The sequence below is a fragment of the Acyrthosiphon pisum genome, chromosome A2 (assembly GCF_005508785.2).
Source record: "Acyrthosiphon pisum isolate AL4f chromosome A2, pea_aphid_22Mar2018_4r6ur, whole genome shotgun sequence".
NCBI classification, from domain to species: domain Eukaryota; kingdom Metazoa; phylum Arthropoda; class Insecta; order Hemiptera; family Aphididae; genus Acyrthosiphon; species Acyrthosiphon pisum.
This window is the reverse complement of record NC_042495.1, coordinates 26,208,622-26,221,127: the sequence shown is the minus strand read 5'-3', so window position 1 is coordinate 26,221,127 and position 12,506 is coordinate 26,208,622. Positions and strand designations below refer to the sequence as shown.

Genomic DNA, 12,506 nt, shown 5'->3' with positions numbered 1-12,506 from the left:
TATCTATAGTTATCCATTTTTAAGTTAGTCTAAAAAAATACATTATATTATATTATATTGTCAAAAACTGGTTTTGCATAATAATTCTCTGTCTTTCTTAATTTTTTTTTTGAACTTTCCAAATATTTGGAAAAATATTAGAATATTTTACTTTTGTCCCCCAAAGTACCAACCAGATTCAAACTTTTGTTAAAAAAACCCAGTAAAAAATAGAAATTAATGATCAAAATATAAATTTGTATTACCATTCTCCAATTTGATACATATCTTATCAATAATCACCCCAGTATTTGTGAGATTCTTTTGAAGTAATGTACAAAGACTGTTGTCGGTGTATGGAAAAGATCCTTGTATTGCCGACGGATATAGTTCTTCATTGGCTACAATAAACTGAAAAAAAATATGAAACAGTTTTAAAATGTGCAATTATAATAATATATCGTTAAATACGTGTCTGTAATGAATTCATTTGTAAATGTTAAATAAAATGTCACTAAAATAAATACAAATAAGGAGGTAAATAGAATATGAAATAAAAATAATTAAAAGTAGGTCTCAAAAATGTTTGTATTCTTGTTTCCAAGTGAAGAGAAAACTCACAATCACAACGAATTTACTCGCAGAACTGATACCTAAGAGGTATAAATTGGGGGCATGTCAAGAGAAAAAAAGTTAGCCCATTTCTTCAAATTACAATGGACAAATAACTAATATTATAGATCTTACCTAACTTTAAGGTTAGGTTTTTCTTTTATACGTTCTTCATATCTATAAGTTCTAACTTAAAAGGTCTACTCACAGAAATCCTCAAATTTATCCAAATCCTACCACTCTATAGAATTTAAATCAGGCAATCAATATAATATTTTAATTAATGTATTTAATAAAACTAAAAACTATTAAATTATATAGTAAAACAAATGTACCTACCGTCATTTGAGCTTTCTTCCGCAGATCATATTTACCAAACCAATCGATACAAATTGGTATAAATCCATTATCAAAAGAAAATTTGTTGGCTAACACAAAAACTATTATGTTTACAATTTTGAGGTCAGCATTAATTGCACGGGTATGATTAAAACCTATAGGTAAGTAAACCGCTGATACCTGCACAAATGTTTTAAAATATATAAATTATATATGATAATATTATTATCATACATATTACTTGTAGACATTGAATTATTAATAACTTACATCGATTAAATTTGTATTACTGTTGTCAGAATATTTACTAATTCTAAATCGAACACCGTTTGTTAGCATTAATCGATTTGATTTTATAACTCGATTCCAAAACATAGAACCATCTAGACATAATATTTAATTAATTTTCAATCCTCCTTCAGTACACTGTATAACGACTTTACCAGAAATTACTATATTTGGAGCAATGATTGTTCCCATACAAATATATTTGATCTCAGATTTTTCATTCGATTCCTGTACCTTAACACTCCAAGGTGCTAGTGCAAATGATAGGTTTTTGGATATTATGTTTTGATTTACTCTACCACAATCTAAAACAATATTTTATATATTTGTAGATGTCTAATATTAGAAGCCCAATTTATAGATTATTATGCGCAACTCTGGCATCTATTCGTAATTACACAAGTATATAAATATTATTATGCGTCAAAAAGCAATTATTTTGTACCCATGGTCATATTTGTTCCAAACTCGTATATAGCACACAACTCATTGGTCTCATCCGAACCATCTGAACAATGCTTGTGTCCATCACAGACCACCGGCCATTCGATATACTGTCCATTTGAACATTTAAAATGATCTTCAGTGTCTCTATAATTGTATTCAAATGAGCAAAATATTATTTTTTAATACTAATTATACAACTAAATATAAGCAAATATTAAAGCTATACGAATATAAATAATTAGGATAAAATATATTCTAGATAATAATAATTAATTCGATTGCAGACCATGTAATTAAATGTTATATTTCATGTCTGAATAGTATATAGGTACTATACGTGGTCAAAAGATAGTAGATAAAATCCGTTTCTTACATGGTAAAAATATGAAAAAATAAGCGGTTTTGATCTCCCTGATCGCATAATGACAACGGGAAGTTAGTATAGACGTATGTATAGTTACTGGTTAGTATAGGTACTAAGAATACATATAAATCGTAGATCGTTTATTGATTGCGGATGCTTATTTAGGGATCAAACCCTCCAAGGCACAACCACAATTATTTTCGGCACTTAAAATAACATACATTTTATTTATAATACAGTTACCAACCCTAAGCAAGTTGTTCCAGTATGTCTTTTTTCGAGTTTTCTGTCACACTGAATCCCGGTTCCTGAAATAATGTATTGCTATGCTTTAAAATATACGTTAACAATGTTTAGTGGATTAAGACTAATACATTTTAATCAGCATTTGCAGTTTGAATTCAATAGGATTATAATTGAAATAATATTATAATCATATATTGTATCGTGCATTCGTGTATTATATTATGCGCGGCGGCATAATTTCAGATGACAATATAGTGATTGGGGGACAACATTTTTAACATCCCTTAAAAAGAAAAGCATTCATTCCACCCACATGCTACTTTCTCCACTTACATTGTTTGTCTTAAACTCTCAAGTCAAACGGTATATTATTTTATTTTTAATTTATTATCATAAGGACAAACTAAATTGTAACGTTTCTGTTTGTCGTTATCACCGAGTAATAAGGAGTTGTGTTTTATATTCACAAATTTCATTTGTCAGTTGCTAATATTATATACGACCGTATACATTTTATTTTGGCACCAGCACATTATGTTTGAACTTAATAACTATATAAGGCTCAGAAGTTGTTTCATTATTTATTACTAAGTATAAGCTCGAAATTATTTCCATGACACTACGTAAAACATGTTAAACATTTATAGTGCATAATTTTGTATATTTAGTTATTTTTGTCATTTTTAGCGCATATTTTTTTATATTTACAGTTTAGATCATATATTATGATTACCTAATGGTGAATTGATCATGCAATTTGAAAATATTGCATTCAAAAAAAATATTTATTTATTTCGATAATACTCAATAGGTATGATTATAATATCATGGTTTTCAAATCCTAAATTTTTCCTAATTTTTTTTTTCATGCTTTAAAGATATATACATTATTGGGGAAATGATAAAAGAGAATCTATTTATTTATTTAATTTAATATAATAGGTATATATACACAAATGTGTGTGCGTGCGTGCGTGCGTGCGTGCGTGTGTGTGTGTGTGTGTGTGTGTGTGTGTGTGTGTGTGTGTGTGTGTGTGTGTGTGTGTGTGTGTGTGTGTGTGTGTGTGTGTGTGTGTGTGTGTGTGTGTGTACTAAGTTCACTAAATTCGATGAATAAAAAAAAACCAACATTCGCAGAGGAAAAATAAATAATTAATTAATAAGAAAAAAACAATGTAAAAACAATTCAAAAAATTGGTCCTCTGAAACCGTGGTTCAAACTTGAGACATTCTGTATTAATTACATATAAGTGTCACTGCGCCACCAGGCTTATCGCTTTAATTAAAATTATTATTATTAGAACCATAGACCTATAAACTAATAGACAGCGCATTCCACTCCACCCTGCCATCATTGCTATATAGTTCGTTTCATAGCAACTGAAACTCGACGCTAATAAATGAACTTCGTGGCGGTTTTGTCTCAAACCAGCGGTTTTCAAACTAGGACAGTAAAAATGAAAGCGCGTGTCTTATAACAAAATGGTAAGATCAGCTAGATTATGGTTATGTTTGTAGTATGAAGTATGATTCGTTGATTATCTTGTCCAATAAGATATGTATAATTCGAAAAAGTGTAAGATATTCGTTATCAATATTAAATTTTTCCGCGCATTATTACGCGCTGGTTGTAGAAAACCTAATGAAAAAACACCACAAGGCGCGTTAGCGACGAGTCGCAGTCGCTATGAAACGCATATTATAACCATAATATAACTGAAAGAGAAAGAACATAAATTAGTGAAGGAGCACTGCATAATGCCCGCATGAGGAACTGTTTACATTTTACTACTTTTCTCGCTCACTGTATACCTATCATAAAGGACACACACGCACACACATTCACTTTTATGTATAAAGATTTTATAGTATTGTTTCACACCAATCAACTAGCATAATATTGGCATGCCGTACCGACCACCAGTAATGTCCTAGGGCAACAATATTTGACACTCCCACCCCCTCCCCGAAAAAACGAATTGCAAAATGTACATCATTCCTTAAATATGTTTATTACTTGTTAAAATAATAGTAGGTATCTGCTTATTTATTATTATTTTCGAAAATTGACAATATTTAAATCTATTATGTACCAAGTTGAGATAATTTCTGGTCCACAGACTATAACAATACCGGACGAAACTTTGAGATGTTATTTTTAATAAATGCATTTTATAATAAGCTATTAAAATAATGCTTAGGTATTAAAATACAAATTTAAACGGTGATGGGTTCTAGGTATTAGCCTTAAATAATAATATCAGTTCGAGTTCAGATATATAATACGGAGGTAATTTATTAACATAAGATTTTAACTTTTAAGTACATTAATTACGCATGATCTACTTACAGTATCAGTTAGAGAAGAAATATGAGTAGGTATTTTAGATTCTGAGTGGAGCGATGAATGTATTGATTTTACAAATGTATTTGATTTTTTGATATTGATGTGTTTTTAATTTTTTTTTTTTTTTTTCGTTAAATTTTGGTATAGTAAAAATGCTTAGATTTTCTACTTCAGCATCATTTCTGGTATTAAAGAGAATCTATATAGTTGGTACTTTGGTGGGTCAAAAGTAAAAAATTCGCAGAACTTTTCAAAAGCGTCAGGAAAAACAAACCAACAATTAAGGAAAAAAATCGATTTTGACTATTTTTCCAACTTAAAAAAATTAAAATGTTCAAAATATTTTGGTTTTTCTTTAAACTATTTATAGGCATGATAAAATTTCGATTTTTCATTAGTTTTTCTATAATTATTGTAGATATAAAAATTTTCCCTCGGTCAAATAACTCGAAAATTGAATACAATAGATTTCTCATAAGTTGTTGTCAGTGGAAATTAAAAAAAAAAAGTTTACTGTAAATCCACTCTAAATCATACATCCTGCGTATGGCGTGTACAACATTACCATGACAAGTGATATTTTTTGCCGAATTGTCCGCATTCAGTCGAACTTGATTTATTTTGAAAAGTGGGTGAAATTTATAACGAGTTGGTTATAAACGTATACCATAATAATATTTTATAATTATATATATTATAACTATATACATATATTATTGGGTAATAGTAGTTACCTATCATATTTTAATGTATAATATTTATAACCTACAATTTACAAAGTTATAATTTGTAATTATATTAGAACATTAGGTATATCATCATTAATATTGTATCGATAATATTCTATGGTTTGGTAATATTGATATTTATACATTATTATAAGCATGTAACTATATAAGTATATAAAAATATAGCATAATTTTATACTTAACAGTTTATAGTAAATATATAGTTAACAATATATTATATAATTTCATAGGTTCTCTTCTTTGGTATTACAGTATAAAAAGAAAATTAATATCTAAAATAAAACACCACAATTTTCTTTTTATTGGTCGTTTTTATGACGCCCTAAATTCGTGGGCGTCCTAGGGCACTTGCCCCCTTTACCTCCCCCTTGGAACGGCTATGCTTTTATAAGAAAATACAGTTTGAAAAATAGTTGTAAATGTTATCAAAATAATCGATTATTGTTTTTATTAAATTACTGGTGTATATATTGTGACATTGTATATAACTTTATGGGTAGATTTTAAATTTGAATATAATGAATAATATTATTGTACATGATTTAAAAACATGATTTGTCTATTTATTACAATATTGTTTACTTACCATAAATTATACATGAATATATGATCCAGGAATATGTCACCTTCATTGCCAATGTTGAGCTGAGACTAAAGAAAATCTATTTAAAAACAAATATAATCAATAAACGTTTATCACAATAAGTTATGCCAAATGTAAGCCAATATATACTAAAAAAAATTTGACTGTACATTTTCTTAGATGTAGTTATAGCAGAATATACTTTAATAATATAATATATTATATAAAAAAAACACTGATAACATCTGTAGAGAATTAATTAATTATTACTTAATAAGATAACACTATGTAAGAGACAAGGCTATAGCCAATACAACTTTACAACACTAGAGTTCTAGACCAACAATGTCCAGACTTCTACAAATCTAAGCTGCTATCGCATGATGCTGATATAGTATATACATAGTCAGTTTCTTATAATATGTACCTTAAACTGTATGCGATCACATGATCGACAATGGTCAAACTACGTACCTAGGTAGATGGCAAAGAAAACGATGATAACTATATTTATCTAAACTTGATAATTTATGTTACAAACATAATAAAATATAAAAATATTACATACATCCATTAATTAAGTTACTTGCGACGGTTTTAGATTATTTAAACTCTACCTAATCCCCTAATTATTAAAAATACCATGGCATAAATTAAAACATGAAATTATATTTCATTACTATTATCAGCTCAGTACACCCTTCACTACTTTATACAGCAGTTCGTTACCTCTTAGACTATGGATGTGATTTAATGTTGTTTTATTAAACCAGTTCAACCTTACCAATGTCAAACTTCGTTGATAGGTGGCAAAGAGAAAAATTATGATTTAGCAAGTATTATAATGTTGCTTTACGTACCTACCAATACTGCCTCTTACATGTTATTTTCATTGTAAATCATGCTATCGCGTATCTCTATAACATGGTCACAAGGTCACTAATATATTTTTTGATTAATTATATATATATTATATTTTCTCACATTCAACTTACATACACTCTGTGATCACTGCATTATAATATTTTCTATGCGTACGAAATGCATACTTATGTCGTAAGTATAGATGTTTTATTGTTAGAAGACAATTTACTTTTCATATTTTAGATTCCTATGTATTCTAGATATGGTAAAAATATATTACTTATTATCAAGTCTGGGCAAGTTAATGATAATTTTTAACTGAGTTAAGTTAAGTTAATGTAAAACATTTTAACTCAGTTAATAGTTAAAAGTTAACCTAATTTTTTTTTAACTCAGTTAAGTTATTATTTTTTTTTTTATAATATCTTTATAAATACCCAGTAATATGATTTAAATAATAAAAATCATAAATATTATTGAACACAGGAAATAGCCAATAGCTTTTCTATACATGGGTACTGAATTAATAGAATTATGAAGTAGGTACGAAAAAAATACAAAATTGAAAATGCCAAAACAAATACAACCTTTTGATTTATTAATACACTAATACAGATAAGTACTATACATTTTTTTTTAATTATTAAATAAAAATAACATGGTATTTAAGAATGTACTTAATTTTAAACTCTGAATACTTTTTCAGGGTACTAAAAGTCTATAACTGTTAGGGAATATAGCCAACTTTATACTTCAGTAAAATATTTATTTAAGAAATATATAGATGATTATATCACATTTTTTTATACATTTATCTTAAAATATTATATTATTTTCAACTATAACCACCATTGAAAGGATCATTGATAGCATATTTAAACTCGTACAACATAATGTTAACATAAATGACATCAAACTCGCATATCATATTATAACGTGGTCGGGGGACCGATCAGTTAAATATGAGATATCCAGAGAGGATCGTAGGACCCTATGGATATAATTACCGTAGCCGGGGGTAGATTTAGATATCAGGATCCTAAATATATTTAAATAACTAGGATTGCATTTCAGTTATGATTAACTTTTATTATCTACTAAACACTTACACATAATAATACTCACAAATCTATGAATGTTTCATTATACTAAGTGACTGTATAGTAGTATACGGAGTTCGGTATTTGTTGAGGTCTGAGGTGCACAGCGAACTAACTTACTAATACATTGTGTATATATAGGCGTTACAGTGATGTGTGTGTGTTTGAACATTAATGTATCGGTCAGCAGTTAATCGTACATACGGTAGAGTTCGTATTATATATATATATAGGTGTCATGTAACATATTTATATTTATAATTTTTACAATATTACTATCCTATGGTGTAGTGTTGTACAGAGTTTGTGTACCTATTAAAAAAATACGAATAATCAAAACTGGGACAGTTAAAATAAATAACCAACGACCGTTGTACCTATTCATAATTTTATCGTTTATTACATCTTTGATAAATGTTTCTTGTACCTATCGCGAATTTATTTTATTCCTATATATTATAATATTTTTACAATTAGGTACTATGACGTATTGATGTCACACGGCGTAATAGATAGATTATTTAGGTACACCAGTGGTTTGGGATATTTTATTAGTATCTCACTTTATCTATTAAAACTGTAAAATCAAAAAATATAATTATAAAATAGTTGCGTAATGCAAATTTGTCTGATATACTTATAGATTACTCACCGAATTTTATTGTACTATATTTCCGGTGGTAAAGAATTTGTCAAGTTTTGCTCTGCAAACTATAATATATATACTCAAACAGTATAACTTTTTTATAATTTAATATTATATTACTTATATTTACAACCCAAATGGATATGTTATATTAATTAATCCATTCAGATTTTATTTCAAATTAAATAGGTACTAAAAATAATAATTCGATTTCACTTATTTAATTGTATTTTAAGGGATGTATATTGTATTTTTTCTTTTTTTAATCGTGTTATAGTCTATAGACGATACAAAATAATATATTATTATGCTTATAGGTTATGTTAGGTTAGGTTAGGAAGCTTCAAGACACATGGCAAACGCCAGTATACACTTCGCCGATGTTTTTACCGTTAAAACGAAAGCGTTCATACTTGTATGTATATTGAGTAATTTAAACATCCTGTATAATTAAAAGTTATTGTAAAAGTTAATTATCTCACATTATTAACAAAATATATTTGTTGATTTTATATCTCAACCAAACCTAAAAATATCCACCTCACTTATTTTAATAATCATGAAGAGTTTCAATGTTATGTATATTATTATTAAATTAAGATAACATTTGCACATTTTGTGAACTTAGGTTTCACACTGAGTATGTAATAGGTAAATACCTATGTTTTAAAAAGCGTAATTAAAACAAAACTAATTTAAAGCTAGTATTATTACCAAAACATTTTAGTTCCGAATGCTAAAAAATATGCTAGATGTTCGAGCTCTTTGAGTTATCTATTTAACTCTTGTTCAATCACTTTTCTCGTATTTTGGTTCAGTATTAGTATATCCATAGGTACAATTTTGACGACTGATTTGGTGGTGATAAAATTTATAAAAAAAAAATTTTATTATGTGTTGAATATGGGATTAGTGTATATATTTAAAAAAAAATAGGGGTGGCTTAAATGAAACTAGTGGGATTAAGCCTATGTATGCCCAAAATTTAAAGTTATAACTATTATTCAAGTTTATGAACGGGAGATTATATTGTACGTATAATATTATGTATGAGGTAAATATAAGTCGATTTCAGACTTTTCATTGTTATAATACAAGAAGAAACAACAAACATTTACTGTTTTATTTATGAATTTAAAAAACATTTTCAGGTACATTGAACACCGTTTTGCGCACGCTTATGACGATAGTTGTTTTAATGCTCGATCAAAAATGATGTACACTACAAACCCTACGAATTACAACACTTCTATGAAAAACCGTAGGGTTCGTAATCTTAGTTCACCCCTCCTACCATTGAAAACTGTATTCGAATCTGAAATTATACATTCGGTTCCCCGTTGCCATCACTAAAACTATAAAGGTACTTCTATTATTTCGAGCCTTTAAATAGTCATTTTTTTATCGTAACTAGACTACAACATATTTTTACTATACACACACAAAAGAGTTCTTCGCCATAAAACTAATAGAGCACCTGAACACGATATAATAATATAATATTGATCAATATAGCATGGTCACATAATATACGATCAAGCTATATTATATTTTCAAATGTAATATCTGCTCATGTTATCATCGTACAAATAGTATACCATTCATACATATTTATAGTATTGAATATTAATAAGTTTGCAAGATGATGAATTCAGATTCCCAAAGTCATCGCAATGACCAAAACATCCATTTTTATACAAAATTGAAATTAATGGTTTTCTTTAAATAAATATATTGTACATAATATATTGCTAATTTCTTCAGACCCATACATTTCGTCCATTCGTAATGAGTCAAAAAAATATGAACAAAAGTTATCAGATGATGTCAAAAAATTATTGATAATACCAGAATCAGATGAAGACGAAGAAAGTAACATAAATCAATCCTTTTCTGAAATCAGTTTGACTGATTAATCAAACAATATAGTACCTATATGCAATGATTATAGAATATATAGAATACGTAGAATAATATATTTTAAAAAATTATTAATTTTATTAAATGGTTAATTTGGTTCTTTAATTCCTTATTTTTGTTTTACTTTAAATCTGTATATTTATTGAAAGAAAAGATTTCATTTAACTTTAAGAGTCGATAAAGCATCAAAATCGAGGTTTTTACAATAATATCTACGATATATTTATTTAAAGAAAACCATTTTTGTAAATTACTATTGAAACTGAATGCAACAAATGTTTATATTTTTAAATGACTATCATTTTCCTTTACAATATTTATGTATTGAATAGTTGGTAAAATGGCGTAAATTTCATTATCATTTCTCCAAAGTACTAAAATCATTAAAAAACTTATTATTAAAGAGCATATAAAAAAAAAAAAAAAAATGAATTAATATAAATAAATAATATTTCATTATTACATTTAAGATAATTATATAACAATTGTATAAATAAAAAATAAAATTTTATGGTTTCAAGTGAGAAAACTAAATAATATAAAAAGCGTGGTTTTTACAGTAAAACGTCATATTTATAAAGAAAACAATTTTTGTAAATTACTGTTGAAACTGAAAGCAAAAAATGTTTATATTTTCAAAGAGCTATTAATTTCCTTTACAATATGTATGTATTGAATAGTTAGTAAAACTACGTAAATTTAAGTATTACTCCTCAAAAGTTCAAAAACCACTAAAACACTTAAAATGTCAACATAATAAAGCAATTTCGAAAAAAAAAAATAATTAAAATATAAAAATAATATGTCGTTGTTACATGTAGATATACAATGTAATAAATATGTAAGAAAAATTCTATTTTTATCATTGAATAGGTAGTATATGAATATTAAATAATAAGAAAATGTATAAAAGTTTGAAAATATCAATCAAATAATGTATATATTTTATACTAACAGTTGTAAGTCAGGTGTATGTTAATTAATTTTTTTGAAATTCTGGTTTAAGCGTCAGAATATTGTAACGATAAATTATTGATAAAAAAAACCAATAATTTTTTTAGTTTAAAAAAATGGTACTTTTGGGTTCTAAATTCGTGTTTCATACTTTCATCCCACTGTGCGCCTGTCATATTAAATAAAATAAAATATTCAAGGTAACAATAATTATTTAAATCCGCACATAAAAAGGTGGGAAAGTGGATATCGCTCTGCTGTATTAAATTTGAATTCAATGATATAATATCATTGTATACGAAAAACGATTCTGAACGGGGACGGCTTGTCAGTGTAGATATTTTATATCATATTTATATCATTATTACTATTTACTTATTATTAATACCGTAGCCGGTAAGTTGAATTAATATTATAAAATTACCATAAAATAACTAAAATCGTTCTTCTTGTTTAATTTCCTCCAAATTTGAACATAGAATAACTATAAAAAAAACTGATTTTATATTTTTTAGATTTTTTAGTTACTGAATAACCTACTTAAGTGGAATCTTGTTGTAAGTTTTCAATCCTTAGCTATAAAAGTTGAACATTTTATCAAGTTTTAACTACAAAATCATTTTTAAATTTTAAATTTGATAAATTTTATGAACAATTGAACATTAAATGCTAATAAAAAAAATTGTGCATATGTATTTTTAATGTTTTTCAACTACTATTTAAGCAATATTTCAGGAGCCTTGTAATAAATGTTAACGTTTTTGGCCCAACAAATAAAATTGTATTGATATTTATAGAAAAAATACTATAAAAATTGAAATTTGAAACTATCTGTAAACAGCTCAAAACAAGTCAAAATATCAAGTATAGGAATTGATAAAATAAACATATGATATAAAACTCAAGTACCTACGGTGATTTGTTTTTGAATTACAACAAAATAAAAAAATCGCTACATGAGGAATCTAGTGAATATCCAATGTTGTCAAAATATTAACTTCTATAAAGCTCATAAAAAAGGTTAAAAAAGGAAATAAAAAAAACCACACGCACATCATTGTAAAATCA

The 12,506-nt window shown here is 26.7% G+C and overlaps 1 protein-coding gene across 3 annotated transcripts in view; it reads right to left on the bottom strand.

The window, feature by feature from the left end:
* Nucleotides 1-8,075, bottom strand: part of LOC100573239 — a 29,446-nt gene extending 21,371 nt beyond the window's left edge. Inside the window, exons 1-8 of one of the 3 annotated variants that reach the window (XM_008182909.3) lie at nucleotides 7,944-8,075; nucleotides 5,958-6,033; nucleotides 2,277-2,337; nucleotides 1,664-1,809; nucleotides 1,374-1,523; nucleotides 1,201-1,313; nucleotides 931-1,110; nucleotides 246-390 (exon numbers count right to left, since the gene is read on the bottom strand). In XM_008182909.3, the coding sequence (XP_008181131.2) occupies nucleotides 246-390; nucleotides 931-1,110; nucleotides 1,201-1,313; nucleotides 1,374-1,523; nucleotides 1,664-1,809; nucleotides 2,277-2,337; nucleotides 5,958-6,003 (841 nt within the window). In that variant the 5' untranslated portion in view covers nucleotides 6,004-6,033; nucleotides 7,944-8,075. Of the gene's footprint in view, nucleotides 1-245; nucleotides 391-930; nucleotides 1,111-1,200; nucleotides 1,314-1,373; nucleotides 1,524-1,663; nucleotides 1,810-2,276; nucleotides 2,338-5,957; nucleotides 6,034-6,124; nucleotides 6,470-7,927 lie in introns of those variants that run through there. The other 2 variants (XM_029490493.1, XM_029490494.1) reach the window with 2 other exon arrangements.
* Between the last annotated feature and the right edge of the window lie 4,431 nt (nucleotides 8,076-12,506).